At 41.3% G+C, this 27965-nt stretch overlaps 1 protein-coding gene and 1 long non-coding RNA gene across 5 annotated transcripts in view; one reads left to right on the plus strand and one right to left on the minus strand.

Moving 5' to 3' along the window:
• Positions 1 to 27965, plus strand: part of CHD7 (chromodomain helicase DNA binding protein 7) — a 128430-nt gene that overhangs the window by 50630 nt on the left and 49835 nt on the right. For all 4 annotated transcript variants that reach the window (XM_080578033.1, XM_080578036.1, XM_080578035.1 and 1 more), the window contains one exon: positions 19340 to 19761. In XM_080578033.1, coding sequence (XP_080434159.1) covers positions 19340 to 19761 — 422 coding nt within the window. The remainder of the gene's footprint in view (positions 1 to 19339; positions 19762 to 27965) is intronic.
• LOC308188691 lies at positions 12 to 27954 on the minus strand. Its single transcript, XR_013945699.1, has 2 exons — positions 23376 to 27954; positions 12 to 18059 (listed from the first exon to the last, which is right to left on the minus strand). It is a non-coding gene; the product is annotated as an uncharacterized lncRNA (long non-coding RNA).

Genomic DNA, 27965 nt, shown 5'->3' on the forward strand with positions numbered 1-27965 from the left:
TGCTTTAGAACAGAAGGACTTATTTCCTCTTCCAGTTGAGATATTTGCATCTGTTTTGTTACTGAAGACACAAAAGAACATCATCTTTCCAGCAAAGAGAACTTGCAACAATTTTGTTAGATGTGTGTTGCGTGTGTTGAAAATGAGGGACGATGCCTCCAATATCCATGAATTATTTTTTCTTGAGCATGAATATATTGCTTTTTTTTTGCCCTTCAACATAAATTATTATTTAACAGTAATAAAACTTAGAAGTAAAACTTGCATTTATTTTAAAGTCTTCTTTATGAAGATACAGAACTGATAGATAGGATGGCTTAGTGTCTGAGCATGGGATTGATTTATAAACCATTGAATCAGCACTCTTTCTGCATTTTTTTAAAAACTCCTGATTCAGATTCTTGCTCAGACATCCAGTACTTGAAAACAGAGTACTTGATTCAAAGTACTTTTCTTGTAGTTCCCCTCTTTTCTTGTAGTTCCTTCCAGTATTGCTCTTGCTTGAGTGCAGCTCAAGAGGACAGGGCCAGCCAGTGTAACAGCTCGGAGCAGGGAATCCCACTCTCCACTGCTCGGACTGTTGTTTGTTCTCAGAGCTGACTCTCTCACTAACCTGGCAGAAATGATAGCCAGAAGAAGAAAAATTAAGTAAAAAAAATATATACACGCATACATATAATTTTCAATTCACTAACCTAGCAGAATAGCCTGTGGAAGAAATATGCTGGGGAGGAATGAGATTTTCACCTTTAAGAAGCGGTTGGAAGCAAACTCGTGCAACAAAACGTCAGTGCCTCTTGTGCAGGAATCCAACAATTGTAGAGGTTAACTTATGAGCAGAGAAGATAAACAAGATGTGGAGGACAATGGGAAGCAAGTGTATCTCTCTGAGCTTCCACTGTTGGGAGGAATTGTTGTTCTTTTGCTTCTGTTCCTCCATCACCTGTGCATCCCTGCATCAGTACCAAGGGTCTGTTTCCTCTGCTTCCTAGGCTTTGTTATAATTAATTTTTGTTAGCCAAGCTTAGGGAGACAGTAGCTCTTGGCTTATTCTGAACAAGCATACAATTTAAGAACTTCTGGGAGTGGGTTCACTTTGTATGGGTTGCCATTGTAGAAAGGAAACATTGAGAACTCAACTTCTGGAGGGTGGCAAGTTTCTGTGGAATGCTGTGAACCTTTTCATTTCGAAAAACTGCGAGTGTTTCGGTATACAACACAAAATCTATCTTTGCTGTATTGTTTCAGGGAACACGCCAAAGTGTTTCAGGGAAAACCAAGCACTGAATTAAATTTTATCTTTCACTTTTTTTCTATTTTGTTAAATATCAATTCTTGTTGTTTTCATTAGAGAAGAAATTTTCATATATAGTACAAGAGTTTCCGAAAGGAATGTATGCTCTTTTAAGGGCATAAAAAATAAAATAAAATAAAAAATAAAAAAATAAAAGACCTTTTCTTGTAAAATGGACTGAATAATTTAATCAGTTGTATCAGTTGAATTAGAAAAGCATTAGTCGATTTCAATCGTTCTTAAATAGTTTTATGTCTTATATAACTCAAATAACCAAAGGAACATAATGACCGTAGTAATTAAGAAGTTAATGGTTCTGTAGATTTTGAATTTAGTGTTCTTGTAAGAGGAAAGAGAGAGCGAACTCGCAACAAGCTTCATAACTAACTTTCTAAAATCTAGGTGTCAATATGAACTTTGATTTTTCCACTCTCCTTTTACGTCTCTCTCCCTCTCCAGATGGCCCTCCATCCACTTGCATTCTGGTACTTCCTATCTTTTTTGGCCCTGCAAGACTCTGATAACTGTGATAACGCCGTAATTTTCCTTACATGTGAGCACCAAATGATATGAAGTGCTTTATTTTATTTTTGGAATAAATCTTTCTGTACCAGCCAATTGTTGCTAAATATAGTGAGAGGCTTATAACGTACAGTGCATGTTTGAATTTAAAGCAATACTTGCTGTAAAAAGGTGACCTCTCCATTTACATATGCAACCATACATGAAGCACAGCAGTCATTGAAACTATGCGAAGACTTTGGGCTTTATAGTTGTTATTTATATCTCAGTTTATTAATGGAGTATTGTAAATGTTCATAGGGACAAGGATTGTCACTTGTGGAAATACGAATAAATGCCTATAATATTGGAAGACTACTTAGTTCTTGAGTCTTTCTCTCTGCTACCTCCCTTGGAATATTTCAAGAAAACTTGTTGGAAAACAGATAATTCTGTAACTAAGGCATTGTACAGGGATTTCGGGAATTTTTGCTATTTGACACAGTTTGCTTGTTAACCGTTTGTTTCATGGTTGTATTGCTAATATTCCTGTGCACGTTAATGTTCCTGTGTGTTTGTAAGGTGCTCTGTAGCAGTGCTAAGGGGCTGCAGGGCAGTTCCTGAAGTTCCCTGCTGTAATATCCAGTGCCACGCAGATCAAGAACTTCTCTATGTCGCGTAACACAGAAATGCTTCGCTTGCCTGCACTTTGTCAGCAGTATGCATCTGGATAGGATAATGGAGGAGGAGACGCGCAGTAGCAGCCACAAACTGTCACAACAGCCACAAACTGCAGACTAAAGCTCAGCTTACCATTAGCTATTTCTGCTGCTAGTTCATGCTGCTGAATGGCAAAGGTTGCGTAGTTGGGAGCGGGGGTGTAATCAATATGTGGCTGCGGCAGCTTACGGAGAGTAACCCTACTGGGCTTGATCCTAAAAGCAGGGATCTCTGCTCCTAGCTGCGCCTCACTTCTGGTGGTGGTGAGGGGCAGGCTGTAATGGGTCGCTTTAGACACAACTCTAGTTATAATATATAAAACAAAATTAAAACCCGATATTGCTGTAGGCACATCTGATTTGAGACCCGCTACATATAGAGATTTTTACGTTTTATTATAGGTTTGGTAAAGAACAGCTGGAGCTCATTAGGTGGTCTTTTACTAAAGATAAGGTGCTTAATGTTTCATAGAACAATGTTAATCAGACTGGCTGGATAACTAAAATATGATTTAGACACTATAATTAAGAGTTATCTCAATTGCTACCTCTAAATGAGGTGTTTGTCCGCAGAAAAGGAAGAGTGGTTTGTGTTGTGTTTTTTTTTGAAGGCAGGGGGGTGAGTTTAGTCCTAATGACATTTTCTGATTTAATTGTTGGTTTAGTTCAATTACTGCAGGAGCTGGGAAAAGGCCCGGCTATGTCATGTCATAATATGCATATTAGATAACGTATTCAAAGGCTTTCTTTATTTGTTGCTGTGACTAAAGAGCGAGAGCTTGAGGAGTATCTTGGGCTCTTTGACATAAATGGATCTTGGGCAGCATATATAACATCAAAGGATTTTTAACAAGTCTGTGATTTCAAGCCCACTTTGTCATGCTGAAGTTAATAAAATGCTGCGATGGCAAGGCCATTCGGGGAGCTGCTATCTCCCCACCTCAAGAGAAAAATAGAATTGATTACTGCCGATTTCTTTGGGCTTTGTATCTCACGTGCATCCATTAAGGTCTCTTAAAGGCAGTGGTCCCACCGTGTGGCCTACGTACCTCCAGTCCCCCGTGGACCTGGGAAAGGTGGTGAAGGCAGGCAGGTTATACACTAAACAACAACATGTGTAGGGGAGGTGTCTTATACTGCTGCTCTAGAGGCTTACAACAACAAAAAATAAAGCACATGGCAAAAAACTTTCAGCAGAGAGTTGGATGCCGTAGCGTAAACCTCTCTTCAGGCTGCGTCTGGTTAGGCCGGTGTCTGAAATGAGAGGGGTTAGAGCTGAGTGTAAAGCAATGTGTGGCATGGAGGAAGCTGCGGAGGTGGATGTGGTGCTGGCTGACGGAGGCGTCGCCTTCCCAGTCCGCCTGGAAGCAGCGGGTTGCCCCCGTCCTCTTTGGAGAGGGTGTGGAAAGATGCGAGAAGTGTTTTATTTGCCTTTGGGTTAGGAGGGAAGAAGGCATCGCCGAGCTTTTCTGTGAAGCTGGAAACCTTGTAGCGGGGAGCGACGGCATGAAGCCACCACCGTTCCGTGAGTTGCTGGCAGGTTAGTGTCAGTAAGGCATCCAGAAAAGATGCCTTTAGCCCGTGACGCGTCCCCGCCACGACCGCTAACTTCTTCCACCAGAGCATGTGTGAGCAATTGGAGGGAGTGGGGATACGCTGGCTGGCGGGGCAGGCGGACCCTCTCTCGCTGTTTCCATTCCCCAGGGTGGAAACGTGCCGCTGGGGGCACGCCTGGGGTTACGCAGGCGGCCACAAACCTCCGCCCTCTTCCACCCCCGGCTGCCACCGCTGTGTGGGCTGGGCTCCGAGGGGAGCCCTGATGGCAGGAGGTGGGAGGTAGGAGGTACCGCTGCTCCAGCCTCGGTGCTGGCACCCGCACTGGGGTGCCAGGTTGTCTGTTTTGCCTACACCTCCCCGTACGGCCTTCAGCAGGCAACAAGGTCGCAGAGGTGGTCCGACAATCTGCTTTGTCTCTTCACGTGTCCAAAATGCAAAGCTTCAGAACATAACTTTCTGCTTTTAAAGGACTTCTACTGCGTCTAAACTGGGTAGTCAAAGATCCTTGTGTGGAATTGTAGGGGCTGATGCACAAAGGCTCTGCTGGCATTGCATGTGAAACTACCCACCTTACTTCAGTCCCTGGTCTCGAATGTCACAAACACGGAGTTGCTGAAATCTCGGTCACCGCATTTTCCTTCTAGCTCACGGACACTTTCTCTGAGTTGTGAAAGCTGAAGCAGTAGATGCTTGTATTTGTGAGTTAAGCAAAGAAAATGTTGTGGGGAATAATATATGTTACAAGCTGGACTGTGAGTAGCTGAAGTATGACCTGCATGTTCTCTCTCTCTATTTTTACCTGCTTGGCTCTGATGTGCCTGCTCGTAGGTTCAAGTGATGAAACTCTTGCTTTTCTCCATCTCTTCCAAGTGTCTTTACACTGACTTGTACGGACTTAGCCCAAAACAAAGCACTCCTGTGAACCATCTAATTGCCTCCCTGGGTGGGGACGGGAGCGGGGCTTAGATAGTAAATTAACTGGTCTGGAGAGCCGTCAAAGCAGGTCGGGGGGCTCCCATCTGGGAGCTCTGGAGTAGTTTCTATGGAAAGCAATTTTAAAGGAAGAATTTGTTCCTACTGCCTTTTATGCTTATTGATTCACATCTCCTGTGTTAGGGACATTGTGTGTAGGAAGCTCTTGAGGAGGAACAAGGTTGCCAGCAGAACGTGAGAAAGAAAGGAATGAAATTCTCCCTGCAGCCTTTCTGGTTATATTCCTGGTGCAGATTAAGACACACACAGCAGTTGGATACCAGCATCTCCTACACCAACCCACTCCTTAAAATTGTATCCCTGATATTAAAATATTGTAACTGTGTAAATCAGAAACTGATGACCAGCAATTTCATACATTGCTTACTTCTACTTTTCTCAAACCTTTATGATCTAGAGTGTCTAAAAATAAAAATGACTTCTGCATTGTTTGGGGAAAGTTGTGCAAACAAGGAATAGAAAAGCCCTTGCAAACGGACGCTGGAACTGTGGCATCATTATTTTAAAAGTAACCCTTTCTAGGATAGCCGTGGTATGAACAAAAGCATTTACTAGTCAAAGAAAGATGTAATAAATACAAATGTCTGAAATCACAGGGGTTTTCCATATGGTATTTGAGTAGTCCTATTTATAGCTTTGAGGCTTTAAGGGTGTGAGCAAAGTAAGGCCTATAAAAGAGTCAATAGTTTTTTTTTGTTTTTTTTTCAGACTGAATCAGGTAGTCTAATTAGAGGCAATCAGCCCTTTTTTCAGGTTTGAAAGTGTAAAACTTAGATGACAAAAAAGCTTGGCTTACCCACCCTACTCTGTGCTTAATAGAGATTTAGTTCCCCTGGAATATTAACTGTAAATGGGTGCTCTAAGCTTATTTAACTAATTTCTGAACTAGAATGTCCAGCATTTGTCACATTCCAAATTACATGTGTTAAAAATAAATGTGTTTTTTTAAATCTAAACAAGGTCTTGCTGATGATTTTTGACTGTCAGTAGTCATTAGGAGCAAAGTACTTGTGAAGATTGTCTGGCCATTGAGTTGTGCCTCCAGCTGTCCCATATAGCATCTTATGAAGTACTTTTCATAACCTTATCAAACTTCAATTTAAAGAGCACTTGGCTTTTGCTCTCAGTACTGCTTTTTGAAATCGTGACCCAAATCTGATTAGTCTGATCGTTGGAACACGCATCAGACTTTGTATCCTAAATTTATTAGTCACTGGTTTTATACCCAATTTGTTCTTGTGCCAGTTTTACCTTTCATCTCCGTTCTTTTTCTGTCCTCTGCTAGGACCTGCTGATGTTTTCTTAAATAGCAATCTGGCTAAAGTAAGTTAAATTCCCTCTAGCCTTCTCCTTCAGGATAATCTGTACCTGTATCTGTTTGAAGTCTAATTGTTGTTGATGCGTATGATCAGACTTGTATACAGAATTGTGCTATTGCACAAAAACTTCTCTGGGTTCAGTGGGAGTCATCTTGAGATGCACTTTAACATTTAATTTTCTCCTCCTCACTGTTCCGGCACAGCGGTAGTTTATAGACATCCTGTGGTTAGGTACAAATTTCTTTAGTCTTCAGCTATGCTGCCTTACCTTGTTTTCTGTAAACATAAATGAACACCAAAAATCAAGGCTGATAACAAAAATTGGAAATACTGAAGAATTTCAAGTTTGGAAATGTGTATGAAATGGTGAGGGCTTTACAGTGATGGGCTTAATTTTTTTGTCACAACTGTTTTGCAGTTGTGTGGTGTCCACAAATTTCCCAACATCTCATTTAAAACTGGGAATCTGGATAGGTGCAAGCTGCTGTACTGCTGCTAGAGTCACAACAGCGTAATGTTTAAAGGACACCTTCCTATGCAATAACATTTAAAAATACGAATTCCTCTTACTCATCTGCAATCCTCTTCCCACAGCTTGAGCTCAGGGCTATAATGGAACCTATTATAGGCAAAAGGTCTGTGACTCAGCCATCGAGCCATTCAAACTCTTGGCTTTTTTAATTGGCACCATTAAATCTTTAGTAGCTTTTCTCTCATAAAATGGGTACCGTTGGTGTAAAATGCATCGCTGCTGAAGATATATTGTACCTTTTGCCCTCGGATTTCTGTGAGTTGATCAACTGCAGGTGTTTGAAGGTTGGTTAGATTTTTGAATATCAGAGAGACTTTTCTAGAATTACTTTTCCTTCATTTTTAGGAGTGTGTCTAAAATTAAATGTACGAAAGCCATTTCGTAAGCCACTATGTTTGCAGGCTTTTTTCTTTTCTATTTAGAGACAGGAGAAGAAAGATCTGCCTTTCCATCATGTCTTGGTTTATCTCCTTAGAACTTTTTTAACCAGAGGACTGGGTATCTTCTATGTGACAGGATGGAAAACATAAATTCTTGAGTATGTAACCAGGAGGAACCCCCATCATTCAGCTGAATTTTCCTGTTCTTTTTTGGATGTTTTGGAAAGTGAAAATGGAAACAACAGTAGTTTTGGGAAGGGGGTCTGAAATCAGAAGAGGAAATTTAAAGAACAGGGTGAAATTTAAATGTTCGTATATATACATACATATATATGCATGTATTATGAAAAAAAGGTAGCTTTTAACTTCTTTTATTGTCTTCCCACATATTTAATATGATACGTTGATTGTATGTACAGTTCGCAAGAAGTCTTTGGTTGTTTTGTTTGCATATGCTTTAAGTGTCTGCTGGAAGTAAGTATCACAAAACAACAAAGTAAGCTATAGAAAATGTGAATGTAATTTAATATATGTGTTTTAGCTGATTGTGTTTACAGAATGGTAGCAAAGCTGGGAGCTAAGAAAGGTCAGAAGTGGGACTGTCGTGATGCTCTCCTGGTGCCTGTGAGGCAGGGTGCAATCCGTATGCAGCCGTGTTCTGTGTTCCCTTCCTTCCACCTGCAGAAGATAAAAGTAGCTGTTTCATTCATTTGCTCATATTACCTGAGTGATTGCGTGATAATTTATTTATTACCCAGCCAACTTTATTGTGAATATTGCTGTATCTTATGAAGCAGCCGGACTCTTCCTACAAACACTGTCTCTTTTCATGTCTTGGGAAAGAATTAATTGCTAACTGAGCTTTTAAAATGGTAATTTTAATCCAAATACGGAAAAACCTCAACAACCACTAGTGCATTCGTCTTCCAAACTCTCCTGCAATATGTTTTCCCCATTTTACATATGAGGAAGCCAAGACAGACGGACAGGGAGTTGCCTCAGGCGAAAGAGTGATAGACGTGGGATTTGGGGCTTCTTAGTGTGTGTTACGCCAGGCTTTGTTGCCTTAAAGCTGAAGGCAGTAGTTATCCAAGGAGATGCTTGCAGTTATGATTGGTGAGTACTTCTCAAGAAGAGGGTCCATGGCAGGTCCTTTGCTGGAGATCTATGTTTGGAAGGAAATCTATATGTCAATGTACAAAACAAAGCAACAACAAAAAAAAAGTGTGGGGAAAAAAATAGAAAAGTGCCACAGTAAGTAGAGGCTGGTGGAAAAAATGGACAGTAAATTAGCTTTCCTGATGTTCACTGCTTTGAGCACAGACCATCTCCCTGCAGTCTGTACTTAAGTTTTCAAGGTAACATGAGTCTTCTCTTTAGGATATTATCTTAGTCAGTCAGATCGGATTTAATCTAAGAGTCCCATCCGCCCTGTGTGCTGAACAAGGCAGCAATTCTAGAAGTAACTAGGGAGGAGCTGGTCTGTGTGCTTGAGATACTACTGTAAAAAGTGCTGGGAAGTAGAACTTGTTTCATAAGTGACACAAACTAGGGTAGTTCTTTGTTTTCAAGGGTTTGAAATGATAATTTAGAATGAAATTTAAAAATTTAAAGGATGTTTATAATTTGTAATAGTTTTTTCTTAGGGTTATAGTGGACTTCTTTTTTCAAGACAACAGCGTGTGTTTACTGTTTCATTTGCAGGGTGATTCACTTGGTTAATGTCTGGAGAAACCTTCTGAATTTCTGCTGGAGAAGAGTAGTTTAATGCTAGATAAGTGGGTTAGAAAAGTTACTCCAACTTAGAAAAAACAACTAATAGAAATAAAAGTGGTAGTGGGCTTTGGGATTTTCTTTTTCTCTTCTGAAAAAACTGAAACTTCTTTGTAATGAAGGAAATGGCATTTTGAACATCAAAACAAAATGTTAACTTTTAGATCATTTTAAACAGAGAATCTCCTCATAGTAAGCATGCTCACATGTGCTGTGAGATTGAAATAGCAGCAAGTAAAACATCTTGAAATTTGGAGTAGACATAAACAGTACAGACAGGATGATTGAGTTACTGTGGATATCATCATATATCAGAGAACATTTACCAAATATGGCCTTTTTTGGGAAATTCTGAGATCAGAACCTTCTCATCAGAATAAGTCAGCAGACGAAAAGATGAAAATCAAGAGGAAAAAAAGTGTTTTAACTTCATTGCCTTGGTGATGCCTTATGTATTGTAATGTATTAGAAGTCCGTGGGATGGAGAATTCTGTGGGTTTTTGTTTGTTTATTAGTTGTTTTTTTTTAAATTCATAGCAGAAAAACCTTGAGTACGAGTTTTAGTTTAAAAAATAAAAATTACATTAGTTCAAACAATGAATCTAGAAGATTTTGTCTTTTGGTTGTTGATAAAGTGCACCTCCCCCTTGGGGAAGGGGGAGATGGCAGGGGAAGAAAAGGGGTGTTTTATTATCTGTCTAGTGGGGTCTGTTGCAAATCATCCAAATAAAATATTGATGAACCAGAAGTTTTTCAGCTCCAAACTGAAACCAAATTGTAGTGTGTGTGGTTTCTTTTAATGCTTTAAGATCACTTTTCTTAAGTTAGTAAGCCCTATCTGCAAGACATCCTGGCAAAATTGAAAAATCTTGCTGCAAACAGTGGAAGAATTCAGGATGCTTTATTATTTAATGGAAATAGTTATGGATGGTATTGTGGAAGTGTGGTGGCACTTAAGTGGGACTTCCTTTATATGTACAGCAATAAAACTCAGGTTTGAGTCCTTTGTTGTGTCTGGTAGACTCTTAAGCACCTAAGGACGTTTTCTTTTTCTTGGGCTACTATAACATGACAAATATTTATGCCTTTGGGGAAAACTTGTTCTTTTTTTCATCACTTTTACCTGCAACCTCTCATGAACTTCTCTTTAAAAGTTCACTATGGATTTTATCAAAGTGTAGATTGTTACATTTTTGATATGTGCAGGCTTCTTAAAAATGCATGTTTCACGTGTCTAGAATCTGATGGGGGCTTAAATTAACTCTAAACCAAAAATGTTGGGCTTTTGTTTTCCTAGGTATGCAAGGGAGGGACTAGTAAAGTGACAGATATCTTACATCTGAACTAAAGTCTTAGTAATGTATTGGAGCAAACACCACGTGTAATTTTCTAAAAACATATTTGAAACCATTTTGCTCATGTTTGCTGTATTTTATTGCTTTACGAATGTGTCAGCAACAGTTGTATCAACAACCACTCAGTTGCTGCCCTCATTCATTTCCAGGAGAGAAGGCGTGTTGGGCAGGGGAGAGCCCCCCAGCCTGCCTCCCAAGACCTGGGCATCCCCTGAGGTTGGCTGGACACGCTGAAGACCCTTGGAAGAGGGTCTTCTGGGGGGTTAGAGGGGGTAGGGAAAAAAAGCAGCAGGCCAGAACCTCTTGTGCCAGTGTGGCATGTAATGCTTTTGTTGTTACTGTGCTTGTCACAACAAAAATCCCGGGCAGAACTTGTTTGTTCGTCCATTGCGGCCAGAAGCAGCAGCGCTTGCACCAGGTAGGCTGCTCTTTGGTTTCCCCCCAAGTCATAAACCCGATGCCGTTTGCTCTGTGTCACACTCATTCAGGTTTCAGTAACGCTTTGGGAACATACTGACCGAAGGGGCTGTGAGCCAGTTAAGGTCCCTCTTAGCAGGAGACTTCAAAAAAAATTTTTTTTAAATATTAGCAGACATTTATTGTTTTGATTACTGTCTCCAGTCTGTAAGCACTTAATACACAAGTCAGGAGTGTGTTGTTGGGTTTTCTTTATCTGGACAGGGGGTGTTAGGGAGGATTCATTGCTGATATCAAAAGCACGTAACCTGTGGAGTGCAGTGTGGTGGAGGAACTGGTTACTTCGAAGAGGGGACGAATTGCTGTGTATTTGACATGCAGTACCTGCCTTGAAGGAAATCGGCTGGAGGAGATGGCGTGTGCAGGGCAGTACGCATCTCATCTTCCCTCGGGACCTTGGATTTCAAAGTGTGGCTGGGAAATGTGCCTGAGGGAGGGAGGAGGATGTGCTCGTTTTACAGAGGAACTGCTTCATTTTCACAGTGAAGCCGAATGGCTTTTAGGAACATGGAGGCAAGCCCACGAACGATGACTGCTGGTATATATACTGAAACATGAGGTCAGTCTTTATAAGACTGATGTGCTTAGTAATAGCAGTTTCACTGTTATTGTTTTGGTTGAATATTTGAGGATATTTCCTCTCCTATTCCCCCTTGTTCTGGAGGAGCTGAAGCATCATACCAGGTGTTCTGGAAACCATTTTATCCCAGCATGGTCTTAGTGTACAGCATGACTTCCCTCTTGCCCAGAGTTGTACAACCACCACCTCGTTTTATAGGGGTTGGAAAATACTCGTGATAAACCTTGTGGATGATCTACTACAAGGACTTCTCTAATAAGCATTAGGTATCTTGGTAGTTGTGCTTAGGCAGTGAACATGCATAACTTTGTAAGGAAAATAAGTAAATTTTTAAATACAGATCCTACTTCACAGAACTGAGATGTTAAGAAAAAGATGTTTATGGGCCATTTTCTTGTAGGACTCTTGTTGGTCTACCTCTCCTTTTCCCACCTGTGGTGTAGCTGGCACAGCACAACCTCTGCAAAACCTGTGTAGCTGAACTCATGTTGGCACGTTCCTGGTATGTTTTACTGCTTGATAGTGGAGCCTGCACGAAAGCGAGGTCTCCTTTGGTGTGGCTGTGCAGGGAAGAGCACAAGTTGTCAATGTCAGCAACCTGGACTTCGGTGCCTCATTGTCCCACCCTGTGTGTGCCACTGCAGCCAAAGCTGGGGAAAAATTGCCAAAATCCCAAGTCCTTGACCTGTCTATGCAAGGATGCTGGAGAGTGGAGAGTCAGACTTGTGCTAGCTACTGTTGTATATTTAGTGCCTGCCCTGCTTGCACTGGGAGCAACCTTACACTTCTGTCTAAGCTAGGATATATTATGAAGTAATGTGTAACATTAAAGTATTAAAATGTTCGTCTTGCAGACCATCACATTAGCAGTTGTATGCAATCAGTGTGGTAGCTGTCGTAGTTTCTGACGTGAAGGGCCTGGCGGTTGTCTGGTGCTGTCTGCTCAACGTTGATGCTGGTTCTGGTCCATGGTGAGCACCAGGAAGGGCTCCCTTATGGGAAGTTAGTTATTTTGGAGCTGTGGACGAGCTCATCAGTGCTCCCTGCGTGAGTAATCTCTCAGTTTACGAGAGCACAAAACAACGTTGCTACATGCGATCACTGTAAAATATAATGTGATGTTTGCTTTTTTGGATGGCCACATTAGTGTCATTCATCTTTTGTAATCTGTGTTGCTCCACAGAAGGGCATGACCAGAAAATAATTCTAATACCATGGTTGTGCTGAGACTCAATTAAAGAACTCTGTATTTTGTATGCCATGTTTTTGTTCTTCCACACACAGTAATGGGTTGATATTTTCAGCTCCACCAAATTAACAATGAGTGTCCTCCTGCAGTGGTGGCTGAGGGCATTAAGATTGGTTTTAAACATTTCCATTCCACTGGTAGGGTGGAGAATTGCAGTTGTATTGAATCAGTCTTCTTCCCAAAACTTTGCATCATCAACAAGTTTTAACTTCTCAGTAGTTGTATCTGTTTTTTTAAAAAATGGTCTCAGCCCATAGTAACAGAGTATGAAGACTGCTTAAGAAATAAAATTATATTGCAGTAGCACTTGACTGAAACGTGAACTTTTTTGATACAAATTGATATTTAACTATTGAGTTATTTCTTGATAAGGAGGTGTTAATCAACTTCTCTTTACCATACTTTTTCACCCGTATTTTGTAGAAGTATGGCAAGAGATTTAGTAAGCTACAAGATTCCTGCCTTGTCTATTTGCAGAATAGACTTGTTCCATTCTCATCTGGTGTGATGCCTTTCGATGATCGTTTCTGCAATAAAGGACGGTGCTGGAAGGTTTAAAAATGCAAGTTGTCACCTTGGAACTACAGGTTTTGTAGACGGGTTTCTGAACTATTGCTATACCAGTGTTCCAGCAACATATTGTCCAAAATATTTTAAGTTCTACCGAGTATTTTCATACAGTAAAGTAAAAAAAAAAAAAAAAAAAAAAAAGAGAGAGAGAGAGACACATCTTCAATTCAAGACAGACATTTCACAGAAAAGGGAAGGTATCATCACTCATGGTAGAAGAGGAGAAACTGACTGGTGAAACAGATCTTGGAAACAGTTACATGTGTGAGCATGTTCTTGAGGATATTTCTGGATTTTAGCTACTATAGGAATTACTATGTGGTTTCTGAGGCCGTGTCGATTTCTGTTTACTCTGGAGTTTTTACTGATATGTGAAATTCACAGGAGGACAATGCTGGGCTAGAGAAGCCAAAGCATGCTTCAGATTGAGGGAGCAGCAGGGCAGGCCTGGTGCTGGAGGCGTCCAAGGGACAAGTTGAGAACTGCAGGGACAAAGCGGTGTATGGAGACACGATGGGGAAACTTTCCAGGTGGTTTGTTTAGAGGACAGTCAGGATGAGTAGTTTGTTCTAAATAATCCAGAGAGATGATGAATCCTTTCATTAACTTCTGAAAGAAGGAATTACGGGGCAATTTATACATGCAATGGCCTTTAAACACCCTGTGGACAGTGCTGTCAGGAAGGAGACGCAGTCATTGTGGAGTTGCATAGAGCTGCTGTAGTCCCTCTTCTGTTTTAAAGAGCTTTCTTTGGTCACAGGTTGCTGTTGCATTTTTCCAAAGAGAAGGTGAGAACTTAACAGGAATGTAATTGCTACGAAAGGGAATATTCAGCAATAATTCACCTGACACGAAATTTTCTGCTGCGTGGAGCGGGTGGGAATTGGCTGGGTGCTTACTCTGCTGTTGCACAACTCGGTTAATAAACCAAAGTCCAAGAAAACGTGAATAAAGTGTGGTTACAGTAGATCTCTCTTAAAATGTTGGAAGAGGCCATGGAGACTGGACATACCGCAGCTGGCAATTAAAATAACCCTGATAAAAAAAGAAGAAGGAACTTTTTTCTGTTTTGGGCTGATGTTTAAATTTCACCAAGTTAGCTGAGTCACGTCGCATACTTCGCTGCTCTTGCTTCAGAGCCCTCCCAGCTCAGTATTGGCTCAACTTGCTGCTCCGCTGGGGAGCTGCCACTCATCTGCTTTCAGCACTTAAGCGCGGTTGACTGTGGTTCAATCCTCGTTCAAGCAACAGAAAGATTCTCCTTAGCCTCCCTCCCTGCCACCAACCCTCACTGGGTTAATCCTGCATCCTGCCCGTCCTGCTGCTTTACGTAACAGGCCTGCTCGGAGACATCTCTCGCTTCTCTGGGCTGCGGGGAATGAGCTCAGATCTCAACGCGGAAGCAGCCATTAAACACAGGCAGTTGAATCCTTAATTTATCAAATCTTGGCTGTTTGGAAGTTTAAAAATAAGTGTGCAATCCAGAAAAGCGAGGTTCTGCCCTGCAGAAACTACTGCTTTCGTGTAAAACTTGCTCCGATATTGTTGGCTTTCAATAAAGCAGAAGCGTATTACTCTGTTGGGCAACCTGTTGAGCTGCAAATTATTTCAAATGCTCGGCGTTGTTGAAGAATTGCCGTTTTGCTCTAATAAGCCGCGATCTTTAGGAGTGTCCTGCATTGTGATATTGCATGTTAATAGCATTGATTAACTGTCAGGCGCGGGGAATTGATGAGCAAACGTCCATTGTAAAATTAAATGGTATTACTGAAGGCTGTACCGAGCTGCTGGTTAGGGAGGTGACTAGACCCAGTAGTCTGTGGTAGGAGTATTAATGTGAGCTCCAGGTTTTTTCGCATGATTAAAACAGGCCATCTGTTCTTTGTTAAATGTTTACAAAAACAGCTTTTCTCTAAAAGATTTAAAGAGATGTGGGTCTAGTAAACACACCAGTGTTTTTGAGCACCTTTTGCACCTGATTTCAAATAACGGCAAAAATAATTCTGCTGCAATATCAAATAGGATTGATACCTGTTTGTGTTTAATCTTCAATGGGTTCTCTCCTGTGGAAGATTAAATTCTCTACCAAATTATGGCTTTGTTATGGCTAAAAGCAGCAGCAGAAGTGATTTCTGTGAAATACATAGATAAATTTTTCAGTCTTTGATAAAAATTTATAATATGCATCTTTTACTAATTTGTAAATGGAGAATGGGGTCCTTTCATCAGAAATTATGACCCTGTAACTAGAGTTAATCCTTTGTCGATCTACAGAAGTAGAACTATTTGAAATAATTCCCTGTGGTAGGCTTAAACTAATATTTACTAGTGAAAGCCTATTCTTCTTCCTCTTCTACCCTCCTAAGAAAGAGCAGACAACCGGGTTCAGGTAAGAAAATGCATCCCTTGTGCTGCTTCCAGTCTCCTCTGCTCACCAGACTTGTGCTGCTCCTACACAGCTTCACACTAGGGAGCAATGTGGGGTTGTCGGTAAGGGACGCGCTGGTTTAGAATATTGCAAAAAGCGCAGGCACAGGCTTCCTAGAAAAATGATGTTAATCACACCCCATTCTTTGAAAGAATGCTATGGTTTACAAGGTCACCTATGAGTGAATTACAAAACGTGCAAACTGCAAAGGGAGTTGCATGTGGCAAAAATAGTGTATTTTTAAATGAAAGGAAGTTTAACCAAAGCCTAATTAGGGCAGAGTTGGCTTTCTGTAGCTTTGTGTTTGGGGTTGTGAATGATGTGAAACAAAATCACGGTATTTTAATATGTATGCTTGGTTATACACACATCTTGGCACTGCAAATAAAAGGTAGTAAGTGTTTCATTTTTGTTTCATATATAAGGTTTGCATATAATGTATGGATAATATGGCTTTAAGAGTATATTGAGAATGACTCCTGTGGATAAGCTTCTTAGGTGGTAAGAATCTGAATTTTCATGGGGTGACGTCTTACAGAATTGCAGTTTTGCAGGTTACTGAGTATTGCAGTGTGGAAGCAACTGCTACCGTTTTCAGTGTGTAACCTGATGGCCAGGCCTTGCACTAAAGCTGCAAATGTCAAATCATAAAGGGCTGACATTGCTGCTGTAGAGACTTGGAAAGCTGTCTGTCTTACGTTCAATTTGCTTGTGACTGGGCTGAAAGCTGTTTAGACTTCTTAAAATAAATACATAAGTAACAAGTCTAGAAAGAAGACAACGGTTACTTTTTTGACTTGGATTTAAAAGGTAATTGGAATACTCAAGCTTATATAAAAGTTTGTATTGACTTCAGTGACATGGTCATATCAGTAAAGTAGGTGCAATCTTGAAAGTTTCATGGAACTAAATTTAGGCAGCATTACTGTATTTCTTGCAGTTTATAATACTTTTTGGCTTGGCTGTTTTACATGCTTTAAAGGACAAATTACAAAATGAAACAGCCAACTCTGATTTATTCTAAAAAGTTGTGCCTCATACATGAGTCATAGACAGCAAACAAACAGTGTGTTACCAAACGTGAAGTACTTGCTAAATACAAATTTTACAAGTAATGGAAAGGAAAACTTAGATCCCTCATATGTTAGATACAGCAAGTGAGCAGTATTTAAAAAGAGTATTGCAGGGGACAGCTCAGTAAAGACATTGATGAAATTTGGACTTGAAATCTCTGAAAAACTCAGAGTGCTTGAGATATGAAATGGCACAAAACAGAGAATTGTATTGTCTTCATTGGGAAAATGTAGGTTAAAAGTACAAGTCTGAAAACCTATGGATAGAAAGTGTTATAGGTGATCTGTGTGCTATTCCTGTGTTTTCCAACCTAAAACCAACGTTAGGCAGTACAAATATATAATGGTGTGAGGTGCTGAGAAGAAGGTTTTGTTCTATGTCGCAGAACAAATCTGAGGAGGTATTCAACTCAGTCAACAAAATTCAAAGACAAATAGAAAATTTTATATCATCTGTGTTTTCTGTAATGCATAATTGGACTGCAGGACCCAATGGCATCACTGATTTCCTGAGGTCAGCTTTTTCAGTACAGATATGCAGTCTCTGTGAACTTTTCAGCATGAAGTTATCCAAGTGTTACTGTGACCACAGGCCTCCAGAAGAGGTGCTGATTCAGGATGCCTACCATGACATTGCCTTGGGATGGGGCTGATGGATGTGGTGGTAATGAATTAGATGCATCAGGTTTGAAGTGATTTCCGCTGTGACTAAGGCCCTGTTGCACCAAGAAGTATCTTAAAAAGGTTGAGGACAGGAACATGCAGAAGTTACCCTGGAAGTTTTTGATTAAGCCAAGCAGACCCAGACCTTTGGTCAGCCTCTTGGGTTTTCCCTCTGTCCTGGAGTCGCCTCCATAAAGAGCTGTGGTGTCTTGCTCATACCATTCAAAACTCTCCCAGACAGAAAAAAAAGGGCTGTCTTCACTTCTTGATGGGCTTGCTCCTTCTGCTGCTTGGGTAGCTTCTGAGCACGAGCTCAGGTCATAGTGTTTTTTTTTGCTACTTGAAGAAATGCTGAAGATAGGACTGCACTAGTTCACTTTGCTTACATTCAGAAAGCTATATTAATATATCTTTAAAAATAGATGTGTATTCAGTTTCTCACGCAGTGATATTAAGAATTTTATTTCCTAAGTCTTAGGTGCACTGTTTTTTAGATTGAGGTGGTCAAACTGTATGTCTGTGTACGTGCATCAGTTTCACGTGTGCTCAGAGGCTGGGTTTGTAGTCATTCATTGCACGCTTGCCACTTCTAAGTGCTGTTTGGAAAAAAAAAAAAGAGGAAATGAGATGAAATGGGATGCAAATAATATTACAAGCAGGTACTCCTATTTCTGAAAGTAAAATTGTGACTTGCTATAAACCTTTCTTTTCCCCAGTTCAGTGGATCAAACACCTCAAATGGCTAGCCTTCGTGACCACAGCTAATGGGGAACTCTGCCACCTAGAATCATGCTGACTTAATTTCTAGGGAAGTGAAAAGTAGGAGAAACACGGAGATAAAGAGGATGGGAAAATGTTCTGACCCTATATTTAGTTGTAAGAAAAGCATCAGTACAGTGTCATGCTATTACTTCTCTTCTTGAAAAAAAGCACTGTAGTCCTGAGTTTGTAGCTGCAGGCAGGCAGTGAGGAGAAGCAGGTCAGGGCTTTGATATGCTGCAAAGTCATGGTAGAGCTTAGACATCTTTTCACTGCAGACTCATGGATCTTTGGGCAGAACAGAACCGTTAAAGGGAGAATAATTGCAAGTGTGTCCAATATGCTTAGTCCAGGCACTTGGCATTTGTGTAATTATACAGAGGTTTCCTTTTATGAAGTACAAGTCTGATATGAGCTTGATCCACCACTTGGACTTTGCAAAGGGATACTTTTGCAGCTTCACAAATACTTAAGATAGTACTCTGTCCAATCTGTAGCAGCTACAAATCTGTTTTGGTTACATGTAGGGAGCTGGGAATCTTTGACATAAATTGTAACAACATAGTACATTCTAAAGTGGCTTAATCCTTCACGTGCTGATCAAAATACCTACTGTCACATCCTGAACCAATGTAAATTGCCCTGATTGATTTTGTATAAATACAGTCTGTGAATATATTAATTTTCTTTTTGCATGTCAAGAAACAAAGTTAATTTTTTCCCCCCAAAGGACAAGTTCCCTGTATAACAGAATGACTTGCAACAAGTTATTCTACTAGCAACTACTCTGAATATAGAAATGTCTGAAATAACAATTGCTTTCCTTTTGCATCTAAGTGTTAAAAAGCCTAAATATTTCCTATCCTTCCACTTTGTATGAAAGCTTTATTATAGAATAATTTTACCCTTGTTACATCAAGAATTTCTGGTGACTTTGCCACCGCTTTAACTGCAGAAAGCTTTTTTTTTTTTTTTTAACTCTGATTTACTGTGTAGTATTTCAGATGTTTTGTCTTCTGCATAGCATTTTCGCCCTCTTTAACCTCCTGCTCCAAAAGAGCAAAGCTTTAGAAATCAAAGTTGCAAATGTAAAATTTTATTTCTGTTTTTCTCTCAGCATTCTCCGTCGGAACCCTTTTTAGAGAAACCAGTGCCGGATATGACTCAGGTTAGTGGACCGAATACCCAGCTAGTGAAAAGTGATGATTATCTGCCGTCGATTGAGCCGCAGCCACAGCAAAAGAAAAAGAAAAAGAAAAACAATCACATTGCTGCCGAAGGTCCCAGTAAAAGTTTTGGTAAGGAAGACTTTCCTGGGGGACTTGATAGCCAGAATCTAACCAGGAACTCAGTGGATTGCTCCCAAGAAGAGAAGAAGAAAAAGAAAAAGCCCAAGGCAAAAAAAGAACCGAAGGATCCGAAAGAACCCAAGGAAAAGAAGGAACCCAAGACCCCCAAAGTCCCTAAGACCCCTAAAGAGCCAAAGGAAAAGAAAGCAAAAAATACCACGCCAAAACCCAAGACCAGCAAAAAGAATAGGTAAGTCTGGAAACTTCTGTAAGTTCAGCAAAAAAGGACGTGCTTGTGGGATTTCTAGAATATCTGCGCTAAATGGAGTGGGTGGAGAGGAAATCTTTTGTCATTTGACCTCAATCATCTGCAATACCGTGTTTTTGAGGAACCTCTCAAGTATGTTTCTCTTATATGGCTTTCCTGTTTATGGCTGTGCAGTCATTCTAAATAAGCTGGAAAGGCAGAAGTATTTGCCATACTCAGCGAGGTTAATTTTTCTTTTCAAGGCATAAACATTTCTGGATCTGTTAGATTTCAAAACTAACTCCTTTTCTTCCAATGCTGATCTGTCCTTGTGTGTGGTTTGTGTATTAAGAAATTAAATTGCTTCAACAGTAATTTAGGTTTGACCAAAATCCAGACGTGAAGGGCTTAGAGGAAAAAAAAGGCTTGACGATGTTTTTGTCTAAATAAAGAAGTAAGTTAAGTGCTTAGTGTTGTTACAAGTTGTACAGCACTATTTTATACTGACACAACCCATGGGTTATAAGCTTTGCTGTTAAAATGGCATTTTTATATGGATATCAATATACGTTAGTATGTCCTTCACTCTAGGGATTATACCCATTTTAATGTTTCATGTAAAGACAATTTTTCTAGCACAGAGCCTTTGTGGGAGGACCAGATGCTTCAACCCTGTTTCTTAGCTGTTTTCACTCGGCATTGTGTCCCTTTATGAGGATAGGCTTAAAATGCTACGGAGTAGTATGAGAAAGAACAAACCGCTGTTACACATGAGTAAATACGTCATAGATAATAACACAGATTCTTTCCTTACCCCTCAACTCCCTAAACACCACGATTATAAATGCTCACTTGAAAGAAAACTGAGAGGAAAAAGACATTAAGGCTCAATTTTTTTTTCATTTGTACCTAGAATTTCTTACAACTGTTCTGAATTTGTTCCAAACATCTGAATCTGTTTTTCAAGATGTGGCTAGTGTTATAAAATATAACTTCCAGATGGAAGCACAGCCAGACTTGGTTAATCCGAATCAGTTTGCAAAATCCATTTGTATCAGGGTTTAAAAACTGCAGTTAATGAATCAGCTTTGCATATATTCTGCAAGACTGACTATTGGTTAGTTTTGATACGGCTAAATGAGGCACAGATAGTGAGAAGCTACTTGTTCCTTTGGCAAGATAGGGATTTATTTATTTATTTATTTTAGGTTAACAGAGACAGTGTTTCCTAAAGAATTTATATACACTGGTTCGTAAAATCAAATGTTGTTCTGACCGGCTGTGAGAACCATTCAATAAATTACGGTCGATTAGCCTGTCCTCTTGCTGCAGTTACATAGGCTATGTTCCAGCCCATCCTAAGGATGGGTTTTACATACAGAATAAATCGCAGCTTAGAAAAACTCTTCAAGCTGTATCTCTCAGTACACATTTGTGAAGCTGAAATATACTGTATCAGCTAAAGTAACCTTTTTGTTCCATTTCCACATATTCATTGGTTTGAAGGCCAAACAGGCTGTATTATTGCGTGGTATAGGGCGTTTCCTCCCAGCAATTTTTGCACCAAGTAGTAAAAAAAGCTTTTACTGTAGGACTTCTCAAGTAGTGCAGTTTTACAAGGTCCTGACTGCAATGAAGCTTTGTTTAATAAGCAATGGTTAGAAGGAGTGTGGTATGGGTTCCTGTGGCTGTGCTGCATGTCAGACCTCAGAACTTGTCTGTCCTCTCCACTCAATCCTAACACCTCTTTGCATGTCTTCTCTAATATGTCTTGGGATATGTCGTGCAGATTAAAGGAACAGTATTTCCTTTGAAGGAACAAATCACTGCTTTCTCAGTTGTATTTGTAGAAAGGCTTTATCTTCTTTCCCACGCAATAACTCTTGTAGGTAGGTAGCTAGATGACTACATTCTGGTATTCTGGTAGCTACTTAGCCCTGTTGTTTCACCTGTGAGAGAAATGTGTTTGGAGCAGTATTAAAGAGCAGGTGTTGTTCCTTATGCTTGCGTAGAGGTGTCGAGAAAGTCTACTTTTTCCCTTAATGGACTTGTCTCGCTGTTACCAACTGCTCTTTTGAAAACAACGTTGTTATCGTTTTGTGGTCTTGTCAGCTTCAGTATCAAACTTCTTTGAAGAACTCTGATACTGTGTTGGGATGCTGTGCCACTGAAGAATTTTAAATCAGTGAAAGAAATGTGCTTGCTTTGGCAGTGTCACGAACTGGGGAGTTGGTCTAGTGACAGATCATTGATAAAGTTTTTAAATGAATCAACAGCCTAAAAGATTAATCGTCTGAGCTGCAATGTTTCAGCAGTGCTAACTCCACAAAGGAGATACTACAATTGCTGCAATGAGTAAGATTCGTGCAGCTTCATGTAGATTATGGTATGATTATGTAAAATATTTTGATGAAAGTTAATAAGATGGCTAGCACCTGCTTAATTCTAATGTTGCTAAGTATTTTTGCTTGTAAGCATTGGAAAGAGTAGTATGATTTTAGATGTCTAAATGCTGTGCAAAACAAATGTTTTTCATTCCTGAATAAGGAAATCAATTTTAATAGAAGAGCAGTCTTGCACTCATGGAAAATTCAGGTGAAGTCAGACATAGGAAATGTATTTATCAAAGAACATTTTTTTTTTCCCGCTAGAACAAAACAAGTCCCAGATAACCAATTTTGACATATACTGTATCTTAACCATTTTGTAATGTAATATAGCTCATAACTTTGCCCTGTCATTTCAGTTTAAGTTTTGACCAACAGTATAATCCTTTTATTAAACGGACAAAACAAAAAATGGAGAGAAACTTTGTCCTTCACGTTTCTTCTATATTTGGTGTAAGTCGTGACAAAATGAGCAGCCTGTCTCACTGAAAAGCACCTTCATGTGATGAACAGGTCAGACTGGAGAATGGAAGAAGCTGATTAATTTCATGCTAGTTTGAATTGTGTGTCCCATGACATCTTCAAAAGAAAGAAAACAATAAAATGGGGGGCTAGTATGTTGTACTGTCTACTTGGTGATTTTGAAAGAAAGATCCCGTTAATGTGGTATTACTACACTTGCAATCAATATTAGTCTAATCCTGCCAACACTGAAGGCTAAATACAGTGGTTGCTGGTAAAAAGCCATTTGCAAAGCAAATATTTTGTAAACCAAACTAGTCAGGTTCAAAAAGAAAAACACAGGTGTACCTAAGGTCACAAATGAAGGGTTTTCATTAAATTGTTCAGGTGCAGAGTTGCAATGGCTTTACACATTATTGAGCTGGCTTCAGGCACGTGCAAAGCAAGCAGATTTTTTTTTTTTTTTCTGAAAGTAGATGGACAGGGAAAGGCAAGGAGTCCTACTAAATTGCAAAGTCATGGCTCAGATGTCTGTTCCTCCTGTGCCTGTCCCTGGAGGAGATGCAGACCACCTGTTTGAGAAGATCACGCTGCTGCACAGCTGATAGCTCTCCTGCTGCTTCCTGTGAAACCCTAGAGAGTGGCCACTGATTAAGGTGGGAGAAGCAGGAACTACTTGAAAGGGCCAAATGGCAGCTCCTTGCAGGAGCTCGTCTCTTTCCCCGTCTCCTCAGAGCAGTGTGATGTGCTCTGCAGAGCTGCTCTTACCTTGCTTTCTCCTCTCCAGGAGAAACTCGTGTCCTTCCCACACGTGCAGCAGCAGCCTGGGGTGGAGGGAAGGGTGTGTGGGTTGCTGCTCTCATGGGGAGTGCTAGCTCTCGTGTAATTATCTCTGTTAGAGGGAGGTGGAGACTGACCCTTTTGGCGCGCAAATTAGCTATTTGTTGTGTAGGAAAGGGGATGGCTTCTGGCTGCGGAAGTGGGAAAAGGCTGCTGCACAGGGGGAGTGGTGCGAGCAGCAGGATGCAGTACCTTAGGGAGCCGGGGGACAGGAAGAGAGGTCCCTAGGTGGTACTGGTAGTTTCCACTCCGAAGCTCACATCATCCTGAGAAAGGCAGGAAGGGGCTGCCTGTGGGAGAGGACAGGAAGCAGTGCAAGATTTCCATGCACACGTCCACTGAGGCTGTTCCTTTTCACACCTGTCCTCATCTCCCTTTTGAACTAGCCCTGCTGCCAAATATTTACCTTTGCCTGCCCCACAGACAGGCCTTGCAGGCTTCACCATTACCAAAGCTTATGTTTTAGTGATTTGGCTGAGTTGTCAGGCTGGGATAAACCTCGTCATCCTATTGTTATTTTTCCTACTTCTGTAACATGTTAAAACAGATTTATGTGTACGTGTGTGTGTTTTTTTAAAGGGGTTTTGATTAGAATAGAAGCTTAAAAAAATAAATGTTTACTTTAGATAAGGCAATACAGAAAGACTGTCAGTCCTAGCCTCTTGAGAGCGTGGTATTTGGGACGTATTTGGGGAGGTTTGTGGTTTTGTTGCTCTGCAGTGGATGTACAGCATATTTCTAATCCCATTTCCTCTCAGGAATTTGTTATAGGATAGTGTTCCCAAGTGGAAGAATGGGGACCAATAGTGTCTGACTTATTTTGAATGTTTATATGACAGAAAAGAAGCATCCCCCAAATCCTGATAGCCACCGTAAATTACACTAATAAACAGACCTGCCAGTCACCCAGTTCAGGTGAAATAGTAGCACAATGTAAATATAAGGACTAATTACTTTCCCTATTAATTCTGCTAAGCATCCCGCGCTTTTGGGGGTATTTTTAGGTCAGACGGTTAGGCCCTCTGAGATCCTGGAGTTTGACCTCACCCTGTAGGTGGCTGCTGGCTATATGACACAAAACGCGGTTTGTTAAAGTTTGCATACTTGTTCTGAAATTGTAATTCATGCTTCCTTCTCTGTTATCCTACTCACTGTTTTCCTCTTCAGACCGTGTTTTTCTTTGTTGTTCTCTCATCTGGCCTTCTGCAGGTTGTCTTCTCACTGATCCCCTAACTGTTAGAAGGTATTTTAGTGTTTCGTGTGCATGCAAATACTTCCTCAGTAAGGTACTATCGGACGTGCATCCCAAGTTAAGGATCAACGCACAGACCCTAGCTGTAATGCCAAAGCCTCTAAAAAGAGATTTTTACCTGCCTGTGCTTACAGTGAGGAAAAGTAATTCTGGTCCAGCCAGACACTGTTCCTGAAGGGCATGAGTCACCGCTGGGAGGTGAGACAGGCTGAGTCAAAAACGGGTACAGCTCATTGTTAGGAACAAATGACACGGGATTTGTGGGAAGGCAGACAGCAGCAAGGGTTGCTGGTGTTTCAAGGCAGGCGATGGTCCCACAGGCCAGGTAAAGCTGCCAGGTCACACAACCTCACCTCGCTCCAAGAGACAGTGCTCTTTTTCTCTGCTTTATTTATTCTTTACTTCCTTACTTTTAATGAAAGAATCTGGGGCTACATATTTAAAAATGGCAATTCTTCTCCTGCATTCAGAACTTAAAATTCTCAGTGAAATCCGCTCGTGGGCTTTGTTCTCCCCAAGTTGGTGGCTCGTTTTTGTGCGTCTGCTTTTAACTGGCCTGTCAGGGGGGTGATTTGAAATGGTGTCCGAATGACTTAGCGCGCGGCTCTCTCACCGAGCGTGACTCAGTCTGCCGAAGCACAACCCGTGGGTATATATAGGTCACGAAATACTCATAGGAAGACGTTTAGCTCGGAGTCTCTGTCACCAGGAGCGGGGGAATGTCTGACAGGCGTTAGAAAGAAATCTTTGTCGGGGTGGATCTGACGGGAGCGCTCGAGCCTCCGGCGGGGCCTTTGTCTGGGCCGTGCAGGGATGTGCGTGGCCCAGCGCTCCCGAGGCCGGCCGGCCGGCATTAGCGCTTTCCTGCCTTTCAGCAGGCGGATATTTTATCCAACGTAGGCCAGGCTATTCTTCCAGACTTTAAGCCTGTTATTCATATGCGATAGTGCACCCAGGGCACGGTAACTACCACTAAACTTAATTGCGCGCTTTGCTCTGATTTATGGAGGTCGCCGGCAAAAAGCGCCAGCCTGTCAACTCGCTTCACCTGGCAGCCGGCCAGCCCCCTGACAGGCCCACCTTTGATTTAAACAAATCCGAGAAATATGTAAAGTTTGCTGTGGGGTTTGGTGTTTGTGTTTTTTTTGTTTGTTTTTATTTTTGGAAGCGGCTTTGCCGTGATTTGATAAAAGGGAACCACAAAAAAAAAAAAAAAAAAGCGAAACCAAAAAAAAAAAAAAAGACAAAAAATAAAATAAAAACTAAAATAAAAAAAAAAAACCCGCGGCCGCGCAGGTGTCGGGAGCGTTGGGGCGCTGATTGAGAGAAGCAGATGGCTGCAGTCGGTGGCCGCCAGCCAGCGGAGCAGGTGCTGGTCACGTGGCCGCGGGTTGCCAGGGCGATGCGAGCGCTCTCGGCGCGCAGATGAAAGGCCGGGGGCCCCGCTTCAGCTGTAGCATTGTGTAATTTGTGGCAGTTAGAGCGGAAATAAACGCTGGAAATGGAGCCGCATAGTAGGGGAGACTCCTGGCCATGTGCGGCCTGCGCGCCGGGGCGGCCGCGGGAGGCAGGGGCGGCTGGCCGCGCTCCGCGCCTCTCCTCCCACTGGTGGCTCGCTTCCCCTCGGCGGTGTCAAACTTTTCCCTTCCTTTTTTTTGGTCAAAAATCGTCCCAGTTTGAGGTGTTTCCTTCCTAAAAGGCTACGTCGCTCCCCGTAATCTCACCATAGTAAAAATTGATTTTCGAAACTCCCATTTCCACGTTTGAACTTTCCTCTTTTTTAACTCAATATTAGTTTAAATACAGGCTGCGGAAGAGGCTGTGCCACGTCTCACAACCAAAGCACTATATGTATTTATAACTGTAGTCAGAAAATTAAAATTGCAGCTCCAAAACATGCCTCCGGTTGACGAATGCGCTAATCAAAGTGAATAAGCGCAAAGCTGCTATTTGTTTGGGAAGCTACAAGCCTGGGAATTATACAGGAAAAACAAACCCCAGACGGTGTCCTGGGTGTGAAATTAAAACACGAAGGGAGCAGAAGCCGTGTAGAAGCGACTGAAATAATGTCTGGCGATCGGTAATTCCCGTTCGCCAAATACCAGTGAGTGACTCTGTGTGAGCAGCTTTCTTCTCAACATTTCGATGACTCTGTAAGAAACGGTGTGTCAGAACAGTGCCAGGCCTGAGGGGCAGACCACAGAGGGGAAAACATGCTATCAAAAACCCACACCAGTGTCAGAGACTAAATGTGTTGAAGATTTCTAGCTTTTAGCACCAGTTCTTCCTCTTTGCCATTTAAAAATTTCATCTCTGTGCTGCTGAAAGTCATCTCTGTTCTTGACTTGGTGGCGATGTGTTTAAAGCTGGGCTTTGATACAGGCACCCTGAGCTACTCCCAAGGTCTTGATGCGGTTAGAAAGATACGGTCCCAGCTCCTCTAGAGGTGAACGTTTTCATAAGGGGTGGAGGGAACCAACCCCCAAAACCTTTCTGTGCCAGTAGTGGATATAGCTTGCAAATATCATGCAGATGCTGAGATACCAGGGTTTTTCCCCCCTCACTAGAGAAACAGAGGTAGAAAACCTGTGAGAAATGTCAAGGTGAGGTAACCGGTCCAGGTAGCTGCAGCTGACAACCACAAGCCTGGTCTGGCCAAGTGCCTTGAATCCTTCCTGCAGGCACTGCTCCAGTGCCACGCACTGCTGTCACGTGCGTTGAGTCCCCAGATGTGCACTCGGAGCTGACACAAAAGCACCTTTCCTGTCCCACTACTTGGAAGTAACAGGGACCCTGGACTAAAATGAAGAATTTTTGCCTTTGGTCCCTTGTGCTGGTAGTCCTTCCTCTGGTTTTGCTTGCCTCATCCACATGGAATAGCAAGAAAAGTACATTTGTAATCCTCTTTTCTCTTCACGTGTGTCAGGTTGTGCAAATAGTGTTTGCAGACGGTGCAGGTTTTGAGCAGAGCAGCTCTTCTTTACCGGTCTCATTTTCAGTTTCTTGTTCAAGATACATTCACTGTCAATATCCAAGATACCAAAGGGAGGATATTTCCCCATTCCCCTGTTAAGGAATGGGAAACATATAGCAATGGCCCATGCATCATTGGTTTTTACAGTAATGCTTAAATACTTTAATATAAAGCAAGGCAGTTGAAAATAACGAAGTCACTGAAAATAAACATCTTGCCGATTAACTGTTCTGTTAAGTGCTTTTTGCTTACATTTCAATACAAATATTGATTAAAAATACCTCTGTTCTAG

The sequence above is a fragment of the Anser brachyrhynchus genome (genome assembly GCF_964034855.1).
Source record: "Anser brachyrhynchus genome assembly, chromosome: 2".
In the NCBI taxonomy this organism is placed as follows: domain Eukaryota; kingdom Metazoa; phylum Chordata; class Aves; order Anseriformes; family Anatidae; genus Anser; species Anser brachyrhynchus.